Source organism: Hypanus sabinus, chromosome 17 (assembly GCF_030144855.1).
Source record: "Hypanus sabinus isolate sHypSab1 chromosome 17, sHypSab1.hap1, whole genome shotgun sequence".
NCBI classification, from domain to species: Eukaryota; Metazoa; Chordata; class Chondrichthyes; order Myliobatiformes; family Dasyatidae; genus Hypanus; species Hypanus sabinus.
The window spans coordinates 67983593-68008999 of NC_082722.1; the positions used below are offsets into that span (position 1 = coordinate 67983593).

General features: G+C 41.6%; 1 protein-coding gene across 1 annotated transcript in view; it reads right to left on the reverse strand.

Annotated features, from left to right (window-relative positions):
* Positions 1-25407, reverse strand: part of LOC132407024 (transcription factor Maf-like) — a 495242-nt gene that overhangs the window by 11967 nt on the left and 457868 nt on the right. The window contains exon 2 of the mRNA XM_059993264.1: positions 4561-4644. Within this exon, the coding sequence (XP_059849247.1) occupies positions 4561-4644 (84 nt within the window). The remainder of the gene's footprint in view (positions 1-4560; positions 4645-25407) is intronic.

Here is a 25407-nt window from a genome sequence, read left to right on the forward strand (position 1 = left end):
TTTGGCCCTTCGAGCCAGCACTGCCATTCACTGTGATCATAGCTGATCATCCACAATCTGCACCCCATTCCTGCCTTCTCCCCAGATCCCTTGACTCCACTATCTTTAAGAGCTCTGTCTAACTCTTTCTTGAAAGCATCCAGAGAATTGGCCTCTACTGCCTTCTGAGGCAGAGCATTCCACAGGTGAAAAAGTTTTTCTCAACTCTGTCCTAAATGGCCTACCCCTTATTCTTAAACAGTGGCCTTTGGTTCTAGACTCCCCCAACGTCGGGAACAAGTTTCCTGCCTCTAGTGTCTCCAATCCCTTAATAATCTTATATGTTTCAATCAGATCCCCTCTCATCCTTCTAAATTCCAATGTATACAAGCCCAGTCGTTCCAATCTTTCAACATATGACAGCCCCGCCATCCCAGGAATTAACCACGTGAACCTACGCTGGACTCTCTCAATAGCAAGAATGTCCTTCCTCAAATTTGGAGACCAAAACTGAACATAATACTCCAGGTGTGGTCTCATCAGGGCCCTGTACAACTGCAGAAGGACCTCTTTGGTCTTATACTCAACTCCCCTTGTTATGAAGACCAATAAGCTTTCTTCACCACCTGCTGTACCTGCATGCTTACTTTCAGTGACTAATGTACAAGAACACCTAGATCTCGTTGTACTTCCCCTTTTCCTAACTTGACACCATTCAGATTCTTTTCAGGTTCTTTTTTTTTAAAAGGAAATAAGAGAATCTCAAGTCAAGCAAATACAGCAACATTACTTTCTGTCTCCAGCTCAAGTTAGCTGAAAGTTGGTATCAATTGAAGGATACAAATAAAAGAAAACTCACGAGGACTAGGACAGCACAGAGAATTACAACAGTGTTTTCTGGACTGGAGAATTCAAACTGAGGAACCTGAAGGAAAAAGTAGTTAAATGATACAAAATCATATGAAGCCCCAGTCTTCTGGAATGTATTTATTATTCACATGGTATGTGTGAGTTATATGTACTGTATTGTGCACTGGAGGAACATTGTTTCATTTGGTGGCATACATGGTGAAGGACAATAAACTTGAACTTGAGATTAGAAAAACAAGTGTTAATGGCTATAAGGGACATAAACTTAAGGTAGTTAGGTTAAAAAAAGTAGTGGAAAGTTGAGGAAATTTTGTTCAGCCAGAGGATAATGGAAGCAACTGTCAGGACTGATAAACACAAGAGATTCTGCAGATACTGGCAATCCAGAGCAACACACACAAAATAATAAAGGAACTCATCTGGACAGGAAGCGTCTGTGGAAATGAATAAATAGTCATGGGGAAAAGAGAAGAACAAGAGGCACCAGGGAGAAGTGATAGGCTGGTGAGGAGATAGAGCTAGAGACCATAGTGGAGAATAGAAGAGGGAAGGGGGAAGGGAAAAGATTACAAGTAGGAGGAATTGATGTTTGTGGCATCTAGGCAAAAATCATGGCAAAAGAGGAGGCCACAGACTGACTAGTTGGAACAGGAACGGGGATAAGAATTAAAATTATTGGCCACTGGAAATTCCGTTTAGGCAGATGGAGTAGAGGTGCTCAGCAAAGTGGGGCCCCATTTTGATGAAGGGTCTCGGCCCAAAACATTGACTGTTTACTTCTCTCCATAGATGCTGCCTGACCTGCTCAGTTTCACCAACAATCTGTGTGTGCTGCTCAAGATTTCCAGCATCTGCAGAGTCTCTTGTGTAGAGGATAACAGGAGTCTGGATCTCATTGCATAAAAGGGAGGGGGAGAAACTTCTTTATGTACCTTAATTTACAGAACTGGAAATTAATATTAGACACAATAGGACTTGGTCAGTCAACATCAATTCAATGAACAAAATGTCCTCTATCTATACTGCAAATTTCAGGGAAAGAGGAAATGTGCATGGATTGATTAATATAAGACTTTGAATATTAGAATAGAATTCCATCTTTATTTCACTCAATCAGCTTTCAGCCTTTTGACAAAATGCCAATAACTGAAAACCATTGCTAACAGTTCAAAGCAAAATGACACGGATTGGAGAGTGTGAGAGTCTATCGTATTATATAGAACAACACAATCCACAGGAGACCATGGTAAAAGAATTATTTTACAATTCTGAACCTGAAGCAGAATTATAATGAAATGAAAACAACGTGCTGTAATTCTGTTTACCCATCTTGCTCAAAAATACACTCGATCTTCCAATGTCAGTGAGATATTAGAAATAAGATTTATGATCAGTAAAAATGGCGTGGGTTGCAAATGTACTTAAGTGTTTAATTTGTAAGAGTGACATTCATCAAAATAGGTTGTAAGTTTAAACCCAAATGAGTGCCTGGATATTATAGATATGTAGATGTTAATTGTGAGAACAACTCAAAGGGCAACAAGATAACAGAAAAGGGAAATTTAATGCTTATTGAAATTAAGGAAATCAACTCTTTTGGGGCCATTGAAGTGCTCTCTTTGATCATTGAGTGACCACTTCATTCTCAGGTCCTGCTATGATGAGGATATCTGCATTCACATTCCTCGATACTCAGAGACGCAGAGCTCCCTTTTCTGTGTTTTGTTAGGCAAAGACTGATCAAACATTAGAATGCAATATCAGAGAAAGAGAATGTTCAATCTATCTATCTTAAAGAAGATAGAACATTACAACACTGTACAGGCCCTTCAGCCCACAATGTCTGCTGACCTTTTAACCAACTCTAAACTTAATATAACCCTTCCCTCCTACGTTGCCCTTCATTTTTTGACCATACAAGTGCCTATCTAAGAGTTTCTTAAATATCTCTAATATATCTGCTTCTACCACCAACCCCGGCAGTGCGTTTCATGCACTTACCATTCTCTGTGTAAAAAAGTTACCTCTGATATCCGCCCCCCCCCCCCCATACTGTCCTCCAATCCCCTTAAAGTTATGCCCGCTCAATTCAGTCACTCCTGCCCTGGGAAAAATATATCTGGCGTTCCACTCATAACATGCCTCATCTTTTTCACCTCTAAGTTACCTTGCGGCCTCCTTTGCTCTAAAGAGAAAATCCTTCCTAGCTCACTCAATCTATCCTCATAAGACATACTCTGTAATCTAGGCAGCGTCCTGCTAAATCTCCTCTGTACTCTTTCTAAAGTTTCCACGTCTTTGCTGCACAATGAACACAATGCTCCAAGTGTGGTCTAAAGGGTTTTATAGAGCTGCAACATTTCCTTTCAGCTCTTGAATTTTGCTGTGGTATTTGCCATATATTATATCCACTCACTATAATCTCACTCTCTTACTCATTCCCCATATGTGCGCATTAATGTTGCCTTTTTGAACAACTATCTAAATCACTTTTAGAAGAATTTATGGGTACTGTTTCAACAGCAGCTCATGGCAAGGATTTATATTCTAACCAGCATGATCATAAATAACTTTATTCATGCCTCCTCATTAATCATTACCTTAAGTTTGTGTGAGCAAACATTTTCATTATAATGAACAGAACGTCATCTGATGAACGGTCACTGACCTGAATCAATCAGGGCTGCGTAGTGGTGCACAGTATATAGCCACTGCCTCCGAACACCAGTGACCAGGGTGAAATCCTGATCTCCATGCTGACTATGGAGTCTGTACGTTCTCCCTGTTTACCACACATGCGTCTCACTTTCCTCCCACATCCCAAAAGCAAAAAGATTGGTGGGGTAATTGGCCAGTGTAATTTGCCTCTTGTGTGTAAGTGACTGTAGTTCTGGAAGGTGGGAGGAGGGGTGTGAAATTACAGGGAATGTGTGTGCGGAGGGGAGGGTGAGAAAAATTAGCAAAAAATAGGAATAGTGAAGGATTAGTGATTATTAAGGCAACGCATACAAATGCTGGAGAAACTCAGCAGTCAAGGTAATTTTGGGCCGAGACCCTTCATCAAGATTTGACCCAAAGCATCAACTATTTATTTCTTTCCATGGATGCTGCCTGACCTGCCATGGTCCACCAGCAATTTATGTGCATTGCTGAAAATTTCCAGCATCTGCAGAATCTCTTGCGTCTTAACATCACGAGGTTTGTGATGTGAAAAAATTAGGGAAAAAATAGTTTACAGCGTTTACAGTTAGTTCTAACCTCCAAGAGGACCACAACTTTATCATAGGGTTTGGAGTGCCTCAATGACCCAGAGAGCTATGTTGGCTGGAGTCTGGGCCTTGTGCTTTGGCTCTTGGCAGGGTCACCCACGGCAAATAGGTCAAAGAGGTACTGAAAATTCTTTGGCATCCTAGCTATATATACTTGCGTAAGATTTTTTGCACAGTACTGTGCATGCAACCTTATATGGCCCTGAGTTTCATTTTCTTAAGGGCATACTCAGTGAATCCAAGAAACATAACAGAATTAATGCACCCAACAGGGCGACAAACAATCAATGTGCAAAAGACAACAAACTGTGCAAATACAAAAGACAAACAAACAAACAAATAAATAAATAAACAGACAATAAATAAAGAGTCCTTGAAAGTGAGTCCATAGTTGTGGGAACAGTTCAGTTTGCGGATGAAGCATTCCACAATTCACCCTTACCTGTAGCTGAGCATTTGTTTAGCCTCTTTTGGGTTGTACTGTCCATTCTTTGCTGCTGCATTGACATCATTTGTTGTGTTGAGCCTAGTGAAAAGGAAAAGATAACATTATATACTCCCAGCTTTAACATAGTAATCAGCATGGTATCATTAGCAGTGAAGTTGCTGCCATTTCATACATTGTTAATGAGTCAGAGTTTGGCGCGCTGTTTTCTCAAAGTTTGACTTTCACACATCGATTTTCTCACCTCTTGCAATCCCCGAAGGTTGACAGACATTTTCAGAATTTTGCATGCTACAAGCTGTGTATTGATGTGATTATTTGGGCTCAAAAGCACATTAATTGCTCTTACAAACATTTCTGCAAGTGATAGTCATAGAGTCATAGAAAAGTATAGCAGAGAAACAGGTCCTTCACCTCATCTAGTTCATGCAAAGCCATTTAAACTGCTGAGTCCCATTGCCTGCACATTGACCATAGACCTCCATACCCCTACCATCCATGTACCTATCCAAACTTCTGATAGTAATTGAAATTGAGGTTACATGCACCATTTGCACTGGTAGCACACCCCACACTCTCACAAACCTCTGAGTGAAGAAGTTTCCCTTCATGTTCCCCTTTAACATTTGAGCTTTCACACTTAACCTATGACATCTAGTTGTAGTCCCACCCAACCTCAGTGGAAAGAGCCTGCTTGCCCTATCTATACCCCTCTTTATTTAGTATACATCTATCAAATCTCCCCTTAATCTTCTGTGCTCCAATGAATAAAGTCTTAACCTATTCAATTTTTCCTTATAACTCAGATCCTCCAGTCCTGGCAGCATCCTTATACATATATCTCTTTACTTTTTCAGACTTGTTTATATCTTACTTGTCAGTAGGAGACCAAAACTGCACACAATATTGGGAGTTTGGGGGATTTGGAGACCACTTTGCTGAGTACCTATGATCCATCTGCCAGAAAAAGTGGGATTTCCCAGTGGCCCTTGTTTTAATTCCACTTCTAATTGCCATTCCGTCATGTCAGTCCAGGGCCTCCTCTACTGTGACAATGAGGCCACACTCAGGTGGAAGATAAACACCTTATTTTCCATTTGGGTAGCCTCCAAGCTGATGGCATGAACATCGATTTCTCAAATTTCCAGTAATGCCTGTCCCCACTTCACCATTCCCCATTCCCATTTCCCTCTCACCTTATCACCTTACCTATCTATTACCTCCCTCCCTCTGGTACTCTACCACCTTTTCACTCTTCCATGGCCTATTGTCCCCTCCTATCAGATTCCTTCTTCTCCAGCCCTCTATCTCTTTCACCAATTTCCCAGCTCTTTACTGCACCCCCACCCCCTCCCATTTCACCTGTCACCTTGTATTTCTTCCTCCCCTCCCCCCACTTTCTTACTCTGACCCCTCATCTTTGTTTGCAATCCTGATGAAGGGTCTCAGCCCGAAACATTGACTGTAATCTTTTCCATAGATGCTGCTTGGCCTGCTGAGTTCCTCCAGCACTTTGCTTGGATTTCCAACATCCGCAGATTTTCTCCTGTTCACAATATTCCAAATTAGACCTCACCAATATCTTATACAACTTCAACATAACATCCCAACTCCTGTACTCAGTACTTTGAGTTCTGAAGGCCAATATGCTAAAAGCTTTCTTCATGACCCTACCTACCTGTGCCAGCACAATGAATTATGGACCTGTATTCCCAAATTCCAATTTACTATCTCATCTTGAATGCCAAGCAACTGAACCTTCTTGACCAACCTCTCATGAGGGACCTTGTCAAATGTCTTGCTAAGGTCCATGGAGGCAGCACCCACCACCTTGCCTTCATCAACTTTCCTGGTAACTTCCTCCAAAAACTCTATAAGATTGATTATACATGACCTATGATGCACAAAGCTGTGTCCCTCTCTATCCAAACACTCATATATCCAGTCCTTAGAATACCTTCCAATAACTTTCCCACTCTTGATATCAGGCTCATCAGCCTATAATATCCTGGTTTATTTTTCAAGCCTTTCTTAAACCTACAGAAAATTCGGGGAATTCTGGACAACGTTTTCCACCCTGTGCATGCTACCTTGGCTGAGCAGAGAAGTGCTTTTAGTAACTGCATTGCTTTAAAGAGCGCTATATGAGGTCATTCTTACCCTCTGCCATTAGGCTCTATAATGGATCAACCTATAGCCAGGGAAGTGAAGACCCTCTCCTGTTATACTGTTTATGGTAACTTACTTTTTATTCTTTCTTACTTCTCTTCTAGTATTTATATCCGTGCACTTGTAATGCTACTGTGACACTGTAATTTCCTTTGGGATCAATAAAGTATCTATTTCTATCTAAACAGTGGAACAACATTAGCTGTCCTCCAATTCTCCGGTACCTGCCACGGAAGATGATATGGGTATCTCTGCTGGGGCCCCTGCAGTTTCTGCACTTGCCTCCTGCAGGGTCTGAGGGAACACCTTGTCAGGCCTTGGGGATTTATCCACCCTAATATGCCTCAAGACAGCAAACACCTTCTCCTCTGTAATCTGCGTATGGTACATGGCCTCATTACTGCTTTGCTTCAATTCTATAGACTCTGTGTCTATCTCCTGACTAAATACAGATGCAAATAAAATCCATTTAAGATCTCCCCCATCTCTTTTGGCTCCATGCATAGATTACCATTCTGATCATTCAGAGGACTGATTTTGTCCCTTGCAATCCTTTTGCTCAACATACTTACCTGTAGAATCCTTTAGGATTCTCCACCACCCTTGTCTTCTAGGGCAACCTCATGCCTTCTTTTAGCTTCCTGATTTATTTCTAGAGTTCTCTTATACTTCTTAGACTCCATAAGTACTTCATTTGTTCCTACCTGCCTATACCTGCTATCTGTGTGTCAAATGGTTGTTGAGACGTATCTAGTGTGGTAATGTAGTGGGTCGTGCTTGCTGCTCTCTCTTCCAGCTTCCACCACTGGTTAGTAGTCTCGCGAAAAGGAGAGCCAAATGTGTAAGTCTCTCCCAGCCGATACATAGCCTCCCTGAAAGCAAGCCTCATGTAATGCCTCTTCGCTGGCGACACACGGAAACTGAGCACCCTTCAGACTCAGGCTGAACTACAGAGTACGGGAGGAGGACTGGCCCCTGCACATGTAGCGCACAGCCCCACAGGCATGTGGACTTGCCCTGGTGCTCGTGAACCAGCCCCACTACCTTGTGGGCAGCCTCGGGAGAGATAAAGGCTACAGTAGTAAATGGAGACAGAAAGTCTGGAGTGGAGCCCCTAAGGCGGCTGGATGTCACTGAACATCCTTCTGGCAGCTCCTGCAGTCAAGCTGGTGCCAAATGTACTGCTTTGCTTTCCTTTGGACTACAACGGTGAGGCCAAGAGAGGGATCTTGATGACTAGGCATCCCAAGACCTCCATACCTTCTGCTCAGACTTTAAAATATCCATTGACCTTTGAGACAGACGGATGCCATCATCATCATTAACATCATCACACTTCCTTGATCAGTGATAATTAACATCAAACTTTGGAAAACGGGAAACCATTTCCAAAGCTTTTTCTTACAGCATATTTGCCAAAATTAATGCAGAATAGATGTAGCACAAGTTAAATAGGTAAAGTATTAAAGTCATCTTCCATGATCAAAGTTTGCTCTAGTAGATAGTAAAACCGTCCATTGTTTTGGCACAGGAACCAAATAGTTGAAGGGGAGCAGCTGTTCTTGATCCTGATAGTTCTGAGGTAGTGATTAAGTTGTACAGGTTGCTTCAAAAGCCAAACCTTTGAAGGGAAGGAGCTGATCTTGAACCTGACAGTTCTGAGGTAGTGATTAGAACTGTGCGAGTTGGTTCAAGAATGAAATGGTTGAAGACAGGTCACTCTTCTTGAATCTGGCCATGTGGGACTTCAGGATTCTGTGTTTCCAGTAAGATTCCTGAGGAGGAGCATTTAAACAGGGACATGACAAGAGTGGGAAACTTTGAAAGTAATGGGCTGGGAGTGGAAAAGGAAGCCATTCTATAAAATTCACTGGCTACAACTGTATGGGCAATATGTGCCACCAGGTGAGTGCAGCAGTTAAAGTATGCTGGAATTAAATAGCATGGTCAATAATGACACATAGCTAAGCCGTGGTTACTTCAAAAAACCTCCGAACAGCTGGAAAATATTGAAAGGAACTTTTTACGAGTTCAGGAGTTAATCTTCGGAGGAAAATTTAATATTATTTCCCAAGGGAATGTCATAAGACGAATGCTTTGAGATATTTTTGGCTTTCTCTGATGATGTCTGGCATTCATTCTTAGATTAAACAGCCTTTGATCCACCAGGCCATTACTCCTGGATTTAACTTGTTTTCTCTCCTACACTTTTCACCCCTGGCTTTGTCCAGCATTGTGGGTCCTGGCTCCATGCCTGGGTTTCTCAATTGAGAAAAATATCATGCCTTTGAGTTCAGTTATTTGGGCTTTTTAATCAAATAACTGAGGTAAAATTTAAAAATAAAACTGCTTTTGGGAAGGTCAGGGCAAGAGCAGCAATGGTATGGGAAGGCATTGATCTTGGGTGATGTACCATATGCCACATTATCTTCATAGCAGGGTAGGACTCATTTCTAATTTTGTTTCCCTCTTCCCAGGCATCTCTCACAGTCTTCAGAGCATGAGGCATCTCTACATAGGGACTGATTGTTGGAAGAAGGTGCTCTTCAACAAAATATCTACCTACCATTGAGGCACATGCACAGAAAACCATTCAGAATCAGGTTTAATATCACCGGCATATGTCATGAAATTTGTTGTCTTTGGGGCGGCAGAACAGTGCAATACATAATAACAAGGAAAAAATGTGAGTCGCAGTAAATATATATTTATAATAGTTAAATTAGTAGTGCAAAAATAGAAGTAAAAATAAAAATTTTAAAAAATAGTAGGGTAGTGTTTTTAGGTTCAAAGTCCAGACAAAAATCGGATGGGAGAGGGGAAGAAGCTGTTCCTGAATCATTGAGTGTGTGCTGTCAGGCTCCTATACCTCCTTCCTGATAGTAGCAATGAGAACAAGGTATGATCTCGATGACGGAGGGGTCTTTAATGATGAATGTCATCTTTCTGAGGCATCATCCCTTGAAGAGGTTCTGGATACTACGGAGACTAGTGTCCATGATGGAGCTGACTAAGTTTAAAACTCTCTGCAGCTTATTCCAATCCTGTACAGTCCCCTCACCCCACCCCTATACCAGAGAGTGATGCAGCCCGTTAGAATGCTCTCAGCGGTACATCTGTAGAAATCTGGCAGCTGAAAGTTGAGTTTTACTTTTCTGGGTGCACGGACCGGTAAGTGCAGTCCCTGCTCAATGCCAACTTATTCCAACAACATTTCCCAATCCATACACAGTACTGTAGCAGTTAGCACATCACTTCACAGCGCCAACGGTCATCAATCAGGGTTCAATGCCCGCGGCTGCTTGTAAGGAGTTTGTATATTCTTCCCGCGACCATGCGGGTTTCCTCTACATGCTGCGATTTCCTCTCACATCTCCAAGACATACAGTTAGGGCTAGTCAGTTATGGGCATGCTATAGTGGAGCCAGAATTACGGCAACATTAGTGGGCTGCCCAGCACAATCCTTGCTGATTTGATTTGATGCAAATACTTCACTGCATGTTTCGATATTTCAGTGTATGTGAGACAAGCTTTAATCTCTATCATTGATCGGGACAAATTACAGCCATGTGGGCATCACATAGTAATGTTTCTCTCTCACATCTCCAGTGACCCAAGTTCAATCCTGATCTTCGGTATGTGGAGTTGCTCTGACTTCCTCCCATCCCAAATGTATAGATGTTATGGTCCCTTCTGGCAATTGCCCACCTGGCTATTTTCCTCTGAAATTGGGCCTCAATCATTCCCAATCATTCTCAGGTTCCACTAACTACACACACCTGCTTTCCATCAGCAAATGCAGTATAAAGACCCTATGATCACAACAAGGAGCTGCCAGTTTGTTGGTCAACTCTGGTGTGAATAATCTTGTTTCATGGTTCTTAGGACCGCCAGTTCTAAGTCTAGCATTGCTCCTTGATACTGACTCCATGCTTGCTATGTTAATAATGCCTCCTGACTCTGCCTTCACGCCCGTGTTCTGCGCTTGGGTTTGTCCACTGCCATGCTTGTGTAACAATAGCACTGTCAGGTCAGCTGTAAAGGTCATTGGCTACAGTCTACCATTGCTTCAGAACTTCTATGTGTCCAGGACAAAGAAGTGAGCAAGAAAAATCATTGTGGACACAACTCCACCTAGCAAATGGCCTTTTCCAAAAGCCCCTTCCCCATGCGGTTAATCTGATCAACCATTCTTGTTAGTCATCCCCTCTGAGTTCATTTTTGATGAACTCTTTATTCATATAATTGTTGAAATTTTTTTGTTGAATGTCACGCGCCAATTTCTAACACATGTAAATGTATGTGGTGAGTAGAGTTGATCCTTATCCTCGATAAGTGATAGAATTGGTGTGCGTGTGCAGGTGGGTGGAGGGAGCATTGAAGAGAATGTGGGGAGAAAATGAAGGAGATCAGTGCTGGATTAGTGTAAATGAGTCATCTGTAATTTGTAATGTGAAGCAGTCCACAGGGGCTGTTTCCATGCTGCTTATTCGATGACACACAGTGCCAACCTCAGATGCATTTCTTCCTCCCAGTGCACAATTTTATGACTGGCAAATATATTGCCATTCCTTCACCATTATCTGGTTTAATACTGGAACTTTCTCACTACCAATATTATGGGAGCATCTTCATGAAGGACTGCCCTCTCGGGAGCGTTTAAGGATGGGTATCTAGAGGCGGACAGACTCCCAAAATGTAATAAATGAAAAATCAGTTTGCAGTTCACTATGTCTCTGTTTCAGATGTCCTCACTTTCCATTAATCCATGCTTAGTAACCATTGTCCTCAGTACAGTACCATTTTGTTAGTGGGTGGTCAAGTGGTTAAGGCATTCATCTAGTTATCTGAAGGTTGATAGTTCGAACCTTGGGTGAGGCTTGCGTGTGTGTCCTTGAGCAAGGCACTTAATCACACATTGCTCTGCGACGACACTGGTGTCAAGCTGTATGGGTCCTAATGCCCTTCCCTTGGACAACATTGGTGGTGTGGAGAGGGGAGACTTGCAGCTTGGGCAACTGCTGGTCTTCCATAAAAAATCCATGGTCTATCGAGACTAATGGAGGCCTACCTACTCAGTACCAAGTGCATAACCTCCACAATTTCCTCCCCAATCATCTCCTCCTCTGCATTGGTGCTCTAACATTTTGATAAAATCCCTCTTCAATGAGCTTTTGGACACCTGTTCCAATACCTTTTCATGGGATCAGCCAGCAGGTTTTTTTTGTGATGACCCTTGGGAGGTTTTTCAACATTGATGGTTTTATGTACTGCAAATGTAATTTTGTGTTGGTGTAGAGCTGTCAGCTCTAGTGGAGAATTGTATGCTGGAATACGCCTCGGCCTTTAAATCAGAACAGGTTGTAATGGTGAAGTACCTTCTTTAATTCCTTTTACACCCACTGAAGTTACAACAGAAGCAATTTCTGATTTCATTTTATTCCTATCTGATTGCTAATTTTAGTGGAGTAGATTTTGTTTAACATTTTATGCTTTGGAGATCATTTTCTTAGAACATAGAACAGTACAGCCCAGGAACAGACCCCTTCAGCCCACAGTATTATACAGATGTAATGATGGCCAACTAATCTAATCCTTTCTGCGCCCCCTTGTTCCATTCTCTGCATATTTGCATGCCTATCTAAGAGCCCCTTAAATACATCTATCACGTCTGCCTCCCCGGCTACCCCTGGCAATGCATCCCAGGCATCCACCACTCTGCAAAAACCTTGCTTACACGTTTCCTTTGAACTTTCCCCCTCTAACCTTAGATACATGTCTTCTGGTTTTAGACAGTTGACTCTGGATAAAGATATTGGCTCGCTAGTAATGTTGAGTTTATTATCATTTAACTATATACATGTATACTGTCAAATGAGACAATTTTTCTCTGAACCAGGGTGTAAAGCACTGTAGTACACATAACACTCATATAGTGCGCAATAACTTAGGAAAGTAAGAATTAAATTTACAAATGAATTACACATAAATAAAGTGCATAATATGTCTCATAATTTTAGAATCCTCTATCAAATCTCCCTTCAACCTTCACTGCTTCTGGGAAAACAAGCCAAGTTTGTCCAAACTCTCCTCATAGCTCATAGTACAGCAGGTGTTTGCCTGGATTAGAGGCTAACTCCACAACCTCCACATCCCTCCTAAAATGTGGTGACCAGAACTGAATGCAATATTTCAGATAAGTGGAATATGTTCTTGAAGGACTTATAGAAACACAAGGGGTGAGCTCCTGAAGTGAAATCTGCTGAGGTGAACTCAGCAACTGGATCTCTTTAGCCTATTTCTATACTTTAACTGCATCCCTTCTCATTACTTGAGACCGGACCACTTCCAAGCCTCCCTGAATGATGCATATTATCCACTCTTAAGACAAATACTCAGGAGAGGTAAGGTTATACAAGCAAAAAGGCAAACCAAATGAATTCTGTTCTGAGCACAGTCTGCATGTTGCTGTTATATAAACACATACTAAGTTATAAATCAATACAAATTAATAGAATTTAACTGACTTTTCTCTTCCTATTTCTTGAACCATTTTATTAATGCAGCATAACACAAGTTCATTAGCAATTATTTGCCACTTAAAAAGTAAACCTAATCTTACAAATGGAATACTAAACTGACCATTTGCAAGTTTCACTGACATACACCAACCATTTATTATTATTAATTTGCATTTTTAAGCACAATCACTCTTAAAATACGTTGACCTGCATTGGTATGCCTAAGGGAATGAGTACAACTTGAAGAACTTCCCTGTTGTTCTTGATATTAATTGTTCGTTTATTTATTTATTATTATTTCTTTCTTGCTGTATTGGCACATTTTGTTGTATTTTGCACACTGGTTGAATGTCAAAGTTAGTGCGGTCTTTCATTGAATCCATTATGGTTATTATTCTTTTATGGATTTATTGAGTATGCCCACAAGAAAATAAATCTCGGTGTTGCATATGGTGACATATAAGTACTTTGACAATAAATTTACTTTGAAATTTGAATTAGTGCAATTGACAGAATCTTGCAAATAAGTCCCGAGCATGTGAAGTAATTGAGGTAGAAGTTACCACACTATATGAACCAAAACTGTCAGGCTGGGTAATAGCTTCTTCCCCCCAGGCTGCTAGACTTCTTAGAACCCCACTGCCACCCAGCGCACACGTACACCCTGTCTGAATGCCCAGCTGCACCCTTCCTCCCACCCCCATTCCCCAACTCACAGACAAACTCTCATCCTGCACTGGCTATTTTTTTTTATCTTTTATGGCTTCTGTTTCACCTATTACAGTGCCAGTAACATTATACTGTCTTACATAAACATGCACGTTACAATTCACGTCAATCTTCAGGCCATGCCTCTCAGGGACTTGTTATTTTGTGACTTTATGTGCTGGATTATAACTGTATGTGCTCTGTGTGACTGTATGCACTGTGTTTTACATCTTGGCCTCAGAGGAACAATGTTTCATTTAGCCACATACATGTGTGCGGTTAAACTTGAATTTGATTTTAAGATTTCATCATTAACTGTGAATAGTTTGATAAATAGTTAAAGTGAAAAGGGAGTAAAAGAAGATTGAGATAAGACCTGTGCAAAGGGTCTATCATGCTCTCCTTTGGTGGATAACCATGGGTATTGACTGGTAAGTCTGTGCCATTTTGTAAAATGGAGTAAAATACACTGTGCTCTCTGTGCCTGCTTTAGCAGTACGATGAGGCAACTCATCATAAGCAGTTCAGCCAATCAGTTACCCTCACTACTTCCCCATCTTTACCCATGACCCTGAGGTTCTGAGGTTCTTGACCAATTCCCTTTTAAATGATCCACTGTGTATTCTGTTTACCTTGTGCCTATAAAACAGAGGTCTATTGCACTTCTCTCTCTCCAGCCTGACAAATGGTTTGGCAAAGACAAGCTCTGAATCATAATTGGGTTTAATATCACTGACACATGCCATGAAATTTGTTGTGGCAGCAATAGAGTGCAATAAAAATACTATAAATTACTATAACAATAAATAAATATATATAAATTAAGTAGCGCAAAAAGAGAACGAAAAATAGTGTTCATGGGGTGGTTCATTGTCCATTCAAAAACCTGATGGCAGAGAGGAAGAAATAAAATGTTTATAAAATGTTGAGTGGGTGTCTTTGGGCTCCTGTACCAGCTCTGTGATGGTAGCAATAAGAGAGTACGTCCTGTGTGATGGGGGTCCTTACTGATGGATGCCATCTTTGACGATGTCCTTGATGCTAGGGAGGCAAGTGCCCATAATGGAACAACATGAAGATTGCAGGCTCCTGGAGCTTTCTGAGGTGACTGAATGTAAAAACACCATCTCGGGCAAATCAAGAAGACAACTTGGATTTTGTAAATCAAGCCATTGGTCTCTTATTTACAACTGCTCTTAAAACTGTGGCTGCATGTAAGCAAATGACATTTTTCTTTGTGATGAGAATAAATGATGCTTTATTTACCATCCTGTCCCTGGAGCTAAGCCACTGTCGCTGTTACATGTGTCTTTCAGGGCTGCTTGCTTCTGCTGTTATTCCCTCAGTTACCACTAATAGCTCTGCTTGCACTGATAAATTTCATAAGAGCTCAAGTCAGACTGAGCGCACTAAAGCATGATGAACTGCCAGCAAAGAAGCTGCAATCATCTCAGCTTTGGACCCAGCACACTTACAAAACTACCTGAGGCATTGATGGCTTCCCATGTGTCAGGCCGTGGTCTCAATCACTTAACAGGATTTGTCACATTGAAGACATAATGTGACCGAGCTCCATCGTTCATTGTTGGAAAAGCCTATAATCTTGGACTGTTTAAATTTCTGCATGAATGAAAACATTTTTATTCATTCTTTCTTGCATATTTACCCCTTTTGTGAAGATGGGTGATGATTGCTATGATTCAATTTCAAATAGGCTGTTGGGCATATCCCTCACTTGTGGTTTGGGCATTCCCAACTGGTGAGTGTTCCATTTTTTCATATTTCTTCTAGCATTCAAGGATGATTCTTGGAGTGTATGCCACGTCTCAGGATTATCCCATTCCCCACTGCTTTTGTTAACCCTGTAACCTCTTCTCACATTCCCGTCAACTCTTCCTGCTTCCTGTCCAAGGCTCCACAAAAAGTTCAAAGTAAATTTGTTATCAAACTCCATACATGTCACCATATACAACCCTGAGATTCATTTACTTGTGGGGATGGTCAATAAATCCATAATAGAATAATAACCATATTAAAATCAGTGAAAGACCACACCAACTTGGGCATCCAACCAGTTTACAAAAGACAACAAACTGTGCAAATACAAAAAGAAGCAAATAATCATAATAAATAAATAAATAAGCAATAAATATTAAGAACATGAGATGAGTCATTGAAAGTGAGTCTATAGGCTGTGTGAACAATTCAACGATGGGGCATGTGAAGTTGAGTGAAGTTATCCCCTTTGGTTCAGGAGCCAAATGGTTGAAGAGCAATAACTTTTCATGAAATCTGCTGGTGAGAGTCCTGAGGTTCTTGTACCTTCTTCCCGATGGCAGCAGTGAGAAGTGAGAATGTCCTGGGTGGTGGGAGTCCCTGATGATCAATAGATCCAGTTGTCACAACTGAAGACACTGCCGTGGAGTCTGTTTACTCTCACAGGTGGGCAGCTGAAAGAAGACTGTAGTCATGCATTTGAGAATGCACAAATTCCAGCCATTAGAGTTTCCTTGTAATCGCATTTAACTCGCTTCCTTTCATTTCAGTCTTGTCAAGTCTTGATCGAAGCACAGAGATGACAACACTCCCTGCTTACCCTAGTCCACATTCCAGGAAAGAATATTAGTGATATAGACAGATGTTGTTAAAGGAGCAGTATTAATCTAGTTCTAGGTTACTGTTTTCGAGTCACAGTGATGGCATTAGACTTAGTTAGTTTGAGTGTTTTTAGTTAGTGGCCCTGTTGGTATTGTGCTTTTATTTTCCTTTGTTCTGTACAGTTCTTATCAAAACTCAGTGAACTCTTCTTTCTATGTCTATATCTCTCCCTCTGAACTTGGGCCATCACCAGTGCCCTGGGCTATGGTGCCCAAAGCCAGGTCCACTGTGGCTTTCTGCCTGAAAGGCCGGAGATTGGCTGTGGGCAAAGAGTCATATGACTGAATGTGGCAACTAAATGTCTTGGCAAATCTGTAAACCATTGTAGACTCTGGCTCAAGCCTAGAGAGTGTTGGTCACAGGAGCCTAAGACATTGAAGGAGAGAGAAAAGGACGAAGGAATGGTGCAGTAGTGACTGGGGTTTAATCCTGACCACAGGTGCTGTCTGTTGAGTTTGAATGTCTTCCCTCTGACCATGTGGGTATCCTCCAAGTGCTCTGGTTTCCTCTTATAGATCACAGATCTGCAGGTTGGTATTAGTGTACTGAGAAAAACTTGTTCATGCAGATCAAATAATTATACAGTGTATTGAGAAAGCACAAGGTAAAACAATAGCAATGTAGAATAAAGTATATAACCCACCGAAAATGGTGAACGGTAAGGCGTATGATCAAAGCAAAGTTGATCAGGTGAGGCTTGGAGTTCATCTTATCATCCAGGAGTCTGATAATAGTGGGATAGAAGCTGTGCTTAAGCCTGGTGGTACAGGCTTTCAGGCTTTTTAATCTACTCGAAAGTGCCGCCTGTGTGAAAGTGATGTGAAAAACTGGGGATAAATTGGTAGGAATGCAAGGAGAATACTTTGGGATTAGTGTAGATTTGGTGTGGTTCAGTACCTGATGGAATAGAGTCAATGGACCAGAGCGCCTGTGAACGTGCAGTATGACTCCATGATTCTAACATGAACCAGGAGTTTTTGGATCTTCTCTGCACACTTGCTCAGGGCCCTAAAATAAACTAACCGTTTCCTCAGCCAACATATTTGAGCTGTTGTTCTTGAGAATCGTCTCCTGAGTAATTTTATTTTAAAATTTATTGAATGCTCATTTGATTTGATGAGATTATGTTCCTGACCAAGTCGCTTCATCGCTGTTGAGTTAATTCTGATGGTACCAGTCACAGCAACCAACCTGTGCATAGCAATCTCCCACAGATAATAAATATGACAATGATTGGGTTGCCAATCCTTTTTTAGAATGGGAATGCCAGCTAAATGAGAGCTGATCAAATAGGAACACTTAAGAGACTCTGATAGACACATGGATGTAAGAAAAATGGAAGGTTATGGGCTGTGTAGGAGGTAAGAGTATTTGACAATGGAGTAGGTTTATATAGGTCAACATAACATTGTGAGCTGAAGGGCCTGCGCTGTACTATCTGCCCATTGTTGACTGCCCATCAACACCTCATCATCTGGATCCAACTATCACTTGTCAGCTTCTCCCACACATTTCCCCATCATCACTTTATACTGGATATCTCCCCTTTTCATCCTATGCTCTAGATATTTGCTGAACCTCCAGGGAGAACTTCTTTCTTCTACTTCAGAAATTGTTCCATTTTTCTCCACAGGGCATCACTCCCTTAGTGCTGCACTAAAAAGCACAAGCCTAGAATTTCTCAAGTATCTGGAGTTGGGTGTCAATCCATGAACACACCAATGAAGAAGCATCTCCGGGGAACCTGCTGTTCTCCAATTTCAGGTAACTATGTCACCTCTGGTTCTTTCTCTCTGCTTCTCATTCACCCAGGTCTTTATGCATACCCCCTCCCACTTTTTTCCACCTTATGTCCCATCGCCCATTTTCTTTCTCCTCCCCAACCTGGTTCCATTTGCTTATTAACCTCACACTCAACCAAACCCCCTCCCTGACAGTTTCTATCTAACCAGCATTTATTTCTTATTTGGTTCCATTCATCACTTTCCTTTCTGATCAAATTCCACAATATGTGCTCTTTCTTATCTCCACTAATCACATTCCAGCCTCTGTCGTTGTCTCCTGTCCTCCCTCCCTCATCTGACTGTCTGCTCATCCACACCTCATCACCTGTATTCAGCTACCACCTCTTATCTCTTCATATTAGTTATCTCCCCCTTACACATCCAGTGCTAATACAGGATGCTGACCTTTTCCCACCACAGATATTGCCAGGTTTATTGAGTCTCTCCTACAGCTTGTTTTCTTGCAGCCTTTCATTCATTTTCAATGACCAGAATCTTTGTCCACATGGAGGAATCTGAGCTCAAATCTCCTTCTGGTGAGCTTCCAACCTTGGTTAGATCACTGGAGATTGAAGGAGGCTGTTAATGAAGTGCAAATACAATTGTGCTGGATAAATACAGCAGAGTGATTCATTGTTGAAAGCTACAAAGTCTACTGGAGTTGGGGGATGTATTATAGTACTGGAGGGGGGATGACATGGGTGCAGACGCACCCACCCCTGAGACACAAGGCAAATTCATTTGATTCCAAACTATTGGTTTATTGATCATCACAGAATGTCTCTCTGGTGCTTCCCACTCCCTCCCTTCTCCCTTTCCCCTTTCCCAACCAGAATTCTCCTTTCCTTGCCCCCTTCCCACTCTCAGTCCACAACAGACACCTACATTAGAATCAGGTTTATCATCACTCATACATGTCATGAAATTTGTTTTCTCTCTGCAGCAGCAATACAGTGCAATACTTAAAATTACTACAGTACTGTGTAAAAGTCTAAGGCGCCCAAGCAATATATATGTGTCTAAAAATTTTGCTCCGTACTGTATGTTGATAGAGAAAATGAACTTGCAGAATGTCAGAACAACTTAAAGCATTTTACAGCTGAACATGGTCAGGTGCAGTTTTAATGGTTGGCACAAAAGTTACATATTAGGACCAAGATCAGAGGAGCAAGCACAAATCAAGGAGTGAGCTTGGGACTTAAAAGATTCAAGGATCAACTTGAATGAGGAAAAACTTCTTCACACAGAGAGTGGTGAATCTGTGAAATTCTCTGCCACAGGAAACAGTTGAGGCCGGTTCATTGGCTATATTTAAAAGGAAGTTAGATATGGCCCTTGTGGCTAAAGGGATCAGGGGGTATGGAGAGAAAGCAGTTACAGGGTTCTGAGTTGGATGATCAGCCATGATCATACTGAATGGCGGTGCAGGCTCAAAGGGCTGAATGGCCTACTCCTGCACCATTTTCTATGTTTCTATGTTTCTATCAACTTTGTTCACCATATACATTTACATGTATGAAGAACTTGCTGTGGTTTTGATCCACCATCAATAACTCTAGGAGACTGGAAGTGAACGACAGGCTTTTATTAACAGCGAAAAGGGAGCACGACCATGTTGAACACTGAGGGAGGAGCAGTGCCCCAATCGCCTTTATATAGGGGTCTGTGGGAGGAGCCACAGGAGCAGTCAGCAGAGGGGTGTGTCCAGACAGGTATACATGGTTGACCACAGGTTTGTTGGTGCAACATTCAACAAAAAAACAGCAACATTCAGCAATTATAAGGAATAAGGAATTATATAAAAAGTAAAGTTAGAGGTTAAAGTACGGATATGGAGCTAAATACAAAAATACCAGAAAATGTTTACAATGGAGCATTTTCATTGGAGCGTAGAAGGTTGAGGGGGGATTTGATCGAGGTATTTAAAATTTTGAGAGGGATAGATAGAGTTGACGTGAATAGGCTGTTTCCATTGAGAGTAGGGGAGATTCAAACGAGAGGACATGATTTGAGAGTTAAGGGGCAGAAGTTTAAGGGAAACACGAGGGGGTATTTCTTTACTCAGAGAGTGATAGCTGTGTGGAATGAGCTTCCTGTAGAAGTAGTAGAGGCCAGTTCAGTTGTGTCATTTAAGGTAAAATTGGATAGGTATATGGACAGGAAAGGAGTGGAGGGTTATGGGCTGAGTGCGGGTAGGTGTGACTAGGTGAGATTAAGAGTTCGGCATGGACTAGGAGGGCCGAGATGGCCTGTTTCTGTGCTGTGATTGTTATATGGTTATATGGTTATTACATGTAAACAGCATTGTAAAAAGTGGTTTAAAGTGCTTACAATGTAACTGATAGAGGTGTGGGGGGGGATTAACTAGAATGGTTGATCAGGTTAACTGCCTTGGCAAAGAAACTTTTGAGATAGTGTGGTTTTTGTTGTAATAGCCCAAAAGTGCTTGTCAGAAGAGAGATTTTGGAAAAGGTAATTTGTTGGGTGGTCATTTTCTCAATGGTTTTTCCTGTTCGCTTCATTGTCCTGGACACCTACAAGCTTTGTATATTGTGAGAGGATTCTGCACCAAACCTGACAGTATTACCTGAAATGAGGGTGCTCTGTATGATAGAAGTGTAGAATTGCACCAGAATGTCCTAGGAAAGATGGAATTCTATCAAAAGCAAAAAAAAGACAGAAAACTCAAAATAAAAATGAAACGTGACAAATATTCAGCAAGTCAGGTGACATCGATGGAGTAAGAAATAGGGTCTGTATTTTCAAATAATGTCTTCCTTACCAGTTTACAATGACAGTCATTTTTTTCTTTCTGTTAGGCCATGGGTTCTTTATGATCTATCCCATTCATAAGATAGTGTAGCCAAAATACCTATACAATTGTGTCAAAATTGTGGCTTACAATTCATTAGGATTTCCCCTTTCTTAAAAAAATAGATTCTACTAAAAGGGTACTTTCCCTAACTACAGAATTGAGAATTAGTTGAGTAATGCATCCCCTCAAACTCTTGCAATGTGGCAGTGGGAGTGAGACAGGACATCAATACTACTTGTAACACACCCCTTCATCTCTTCACAATGACTAACAATAGGAAGTGCGGTGGCAGTGTCTAAAAATTGAAACAAAGACCTTTTTTGTGGTTCTATTAATTAACGAAGAATGAGCATAAGGGCACAGATTATGTGGGGTGTTCCTTTTATGTGTTTATGCTGTGTGAGGGTTGTGATCCTGTTGTTATACATTTCCTGTGCCCATAACGCATTCATTTTCATGACTAACAAGTCCTTTTGACTAACTGCGTGGATTGGTAATAATATCTCCACATCACTAACAATTAACACTAATGCACCTCAGGGATGTGTGCTTAGACCACTGCTCTACTCTTTCTAAACCCATGGCTGTATGGCTCAGCATAGCTCAAGTGGCATCTATAAATTTGCTGATGATACAACCATTTTTGGCAGAATTTCTGATGGTGATGAGAGGGCGTACAAGACCGAGGTATACCAGCTAGTGGAGTGGTGCCGCAGCAACAACCTTGCACTCAACGTCAGCAAGACCAAAGAGCTGATTGTGGACTTCAAAGAGGGTAAGACGAGGGAACACAAACCAATCCTCAGAGAGGGATCAGAAGTGGAAAAAGTGTGCAATCTCAAGTTCCTGGATATCAACATCTCTGAGAACCTAACTTGGTCTCAACATATTGATGCAACTAAAAGAAGGTAAGACAGTGATAGTTAAAAACTTCTACAGATGTACTGTGGAGAGCATTCTGACTGGCTGCATTGCTGCCTGATATGGGGAGGGGTTCTATTGCATAGGATTGAAGGAAGCTGCAGAAAGTTGTAAAATGGGTACTAGCCTCTGCAGTATGTAACACACCTTCAAGGAGTGGTGCTTCTGAAAAGCAGCGTCCAGCATCAAGGACTCCCACCACCCAGAACGTGCCCTTTTCTCATTGTTACGGTCATGAATGAGGTACATAAGCCTGAAGGCACACACTCAATGACTCGGCCCATCTAGTCCATGCTGCAACCATTTAAACTGCCTGCTCCCTTGACCTGCACCAGGCTCATAGCCATTCATATCCCTACTATCCATGTACTTACCCAAACTTCTCTTAAACTTTGAAATCAAGCCTGCATGCACCACTTGTTCTGGCAGCTCATTCCACGCTCTCAAAATCCTCTGAGTGAAGAAGTTTCCCCTCATGCTCCTCTTAAACTTTTTACCTTTCACTCTTAACCCATGAACTCTGGTTGTAGCCCACCCAACTTGTTTGCATTTATCCTATCTATATGGCTCATAATTTTATTTACTTCTATCAAATCTCCTCTCAATCTTCTATGTTGTAAAGATTAGAGTCCTAACCTATTTAATCTTTCCTTATAACTCAGGTCCTCCAGACCTGGCTACATCTTTTTAAATTTTCTCTGCACTCTTTCAACCTTATTTGCATCTTTCCTATAGGTAGGTGACTAATGTGTATTTCTCTGTGGATTAGCACATATCCCTCATGTAATCAATGCACTTCCCTTCCCAACAAGCACAAAATGCTGGAGGAACTCAGCAAGTCAGCTACCATGTATGGAGGGGAATAAAAAGTTGACGTTTTGGGCTCAGACCCTTCATCAGCACTGGAAAGGAAGGGGTCAGAAATTAGAATAAGAAGTGGGAGGGAGGGGAAGAAGTACAAACTAGTGGGTGATAGGTCAAACCAGCTGAGGGGGAGGGGAGGGGTTATGCAGTAGGAAGTTGGGAAGGGATAGATGGAAGAAGTGAAAGGCTGAAAAAGCAGGAATCTGATAGGAGAATACAATGGAGCATGCAAGAAAGGGAAGGAGAAGCACCAAAGGGAGGTGGTAGGGAGGTGAAGGATAGGTGAAGACAAGAAAAGGGGTGAGGGGGAAGCAGATTGGGGAATGGAAAAGGAGAATAGTGTGGGGGGGGGAGAAATCACTAGAAGTTAGAGAAATCAATGTTCATCCCTTTACGCGACTAATATGCATCTCCCGTGTGAATAAATCATGTGACTAGTGTGGAGTGCCAGGAGAAGAGGAAAATCTATCACGGTCTCAACATTGCCAATGTTATGGACATTCCTTTTCTGTCTCTTGCTTTCATTACAGAGGCCTCCAGCTCCAGCTCAACCTCTATGTACACTTACATTAATTTCCTCACCTTGCCTTTGATGAGAGCTCAGGAATCCATTATGCTTATACAAGGTCTTGCTGCTGCTCAGAGCAATGGTGACAGGGCAGATTTGTTCATGGGAAATTCTCGATCATGGCTCTTCTGTGTTCCCTTCATCTTTCCAGCAGTCTGCCCGTGTGAACACTGACTCAGCCATTGAGAGCCATTTCAAATCAATCCCACTGCCACTCCTTGTCAATCATGGAGACAGAAGTCAAAAGACATAGGAGCAAATGTGGGCCATTCATCCCATTGAGTCTCCTCCTTGGCTGATTAATTATCCCTCTCAACCCCAATCTTCTGCCTTTTCCCTGTAGCCTTTGATGCCCCTACTAATCAAAAAGCTATCAACCTCTGCTTTAAATATATTCAAGACCTGGTGTGGAGATTCTCCAACACAAATTCACCACCCTTTGGCTAAAGAAGTCCCTCCTCATCTCTGTTCTTAAGGTATGGTCTTCTCTTCTGAGGCTGTACCACCTTGTCCTAGAGTCCCACACTATAGGAAACATCCCCTCCACATCTACTCTATCTAGGCCTTTTAATGTTCAATAGGTGTCATTGACATTCCCCCTCATTCTTCTAAGCTGAGAGAGTACAGCTGCAGAGCCATCAAATACACCTCATACATTAAATCTTTCATTCCTGGGTTCATTCTTGTGAACTCCCTCTGGACCAGGAGTTCCCAACCTGGGGCCATGGACCTCTTGTTTCATGATAAGGCTCTGTGGCATAAAAAGGTTGAGAACCCCTGCTCTGGACGCTCTCTAATGCTGGATCACCCTTTCTTAGATAAGGGGTCCGAAATTGCTCACAATACTCCAAGTATGGTCTGACCAATGCCTTATAAAGCCTCAGCTTTTGTATTCTAGTCCTTTTGAACTGAATGCTAACATTGCATTTGCCCTCCTTACCACAAGTGCTCAACCTTACTGTCTTTACTGGAATGAAAGAACATACTCTGTGACAGATGTCAATAAGGTAGAAGCTGGCATTTATGAAGTTTCCCCCGATTGAGCAACACCTCAGCTAATATCGACAATTAGGACTTACACAGTCCCTTTAATGCAGTAAATGCAACTTCTACACATTTACTTCTACCCAGCTAATGAAAGAACAACTGATCTTCCTTTAATACGCGGTCAAGGCTAAGAAGTAAAAACCCATTGTATATGTTATTCAAGTGAAAGCACAGTGTAAATACTTCCCAAGTTACTTCCAGTCATAAATATGGCACTCATTCCCACAATCTGTTCATACAGTATGTCAAAATTCAAAGTAAAATTGTTATCAAAGTACCAATACGTCACTAGGTAGTCTCAGTGGAACGGAGAAGTACAACAGAATCAATGCGAAACTACGCACAAGGACTGACAGACAGCCAATGTACAAAAGAAGATGAACTGCACTATTCTTTTGCATTTTCACAGTTCCTCTTTTTTTACACAATTGTTGTTGTCAGTCTTTGTATGGAGTTTTTCATCGATTCGATTGTATTCCATTGTTCTATTGTGAATGCCTGCAAGAAAATGAACGTTTGGGTAGTATACCATGACGCATACGTACCTGGCAAATAAATTTTATTAATTCATTTATTTATTGAGATACTGTATGGAATAGGCTTTTCGAGCCATGCTGACCAGCAGTCCTCCAATTTAATCCCAGTCTAATCACATGAGAATTTGCAATGGCTAATTATCCTATCAATCGGTACATCTTTGGACTGTGTGAGGAAATCTGAGCACCTGGAGGAAAGCCACGTAGACACAGTAAGAACATACACACTTCTTACAGGCAGTGGCAGGAACT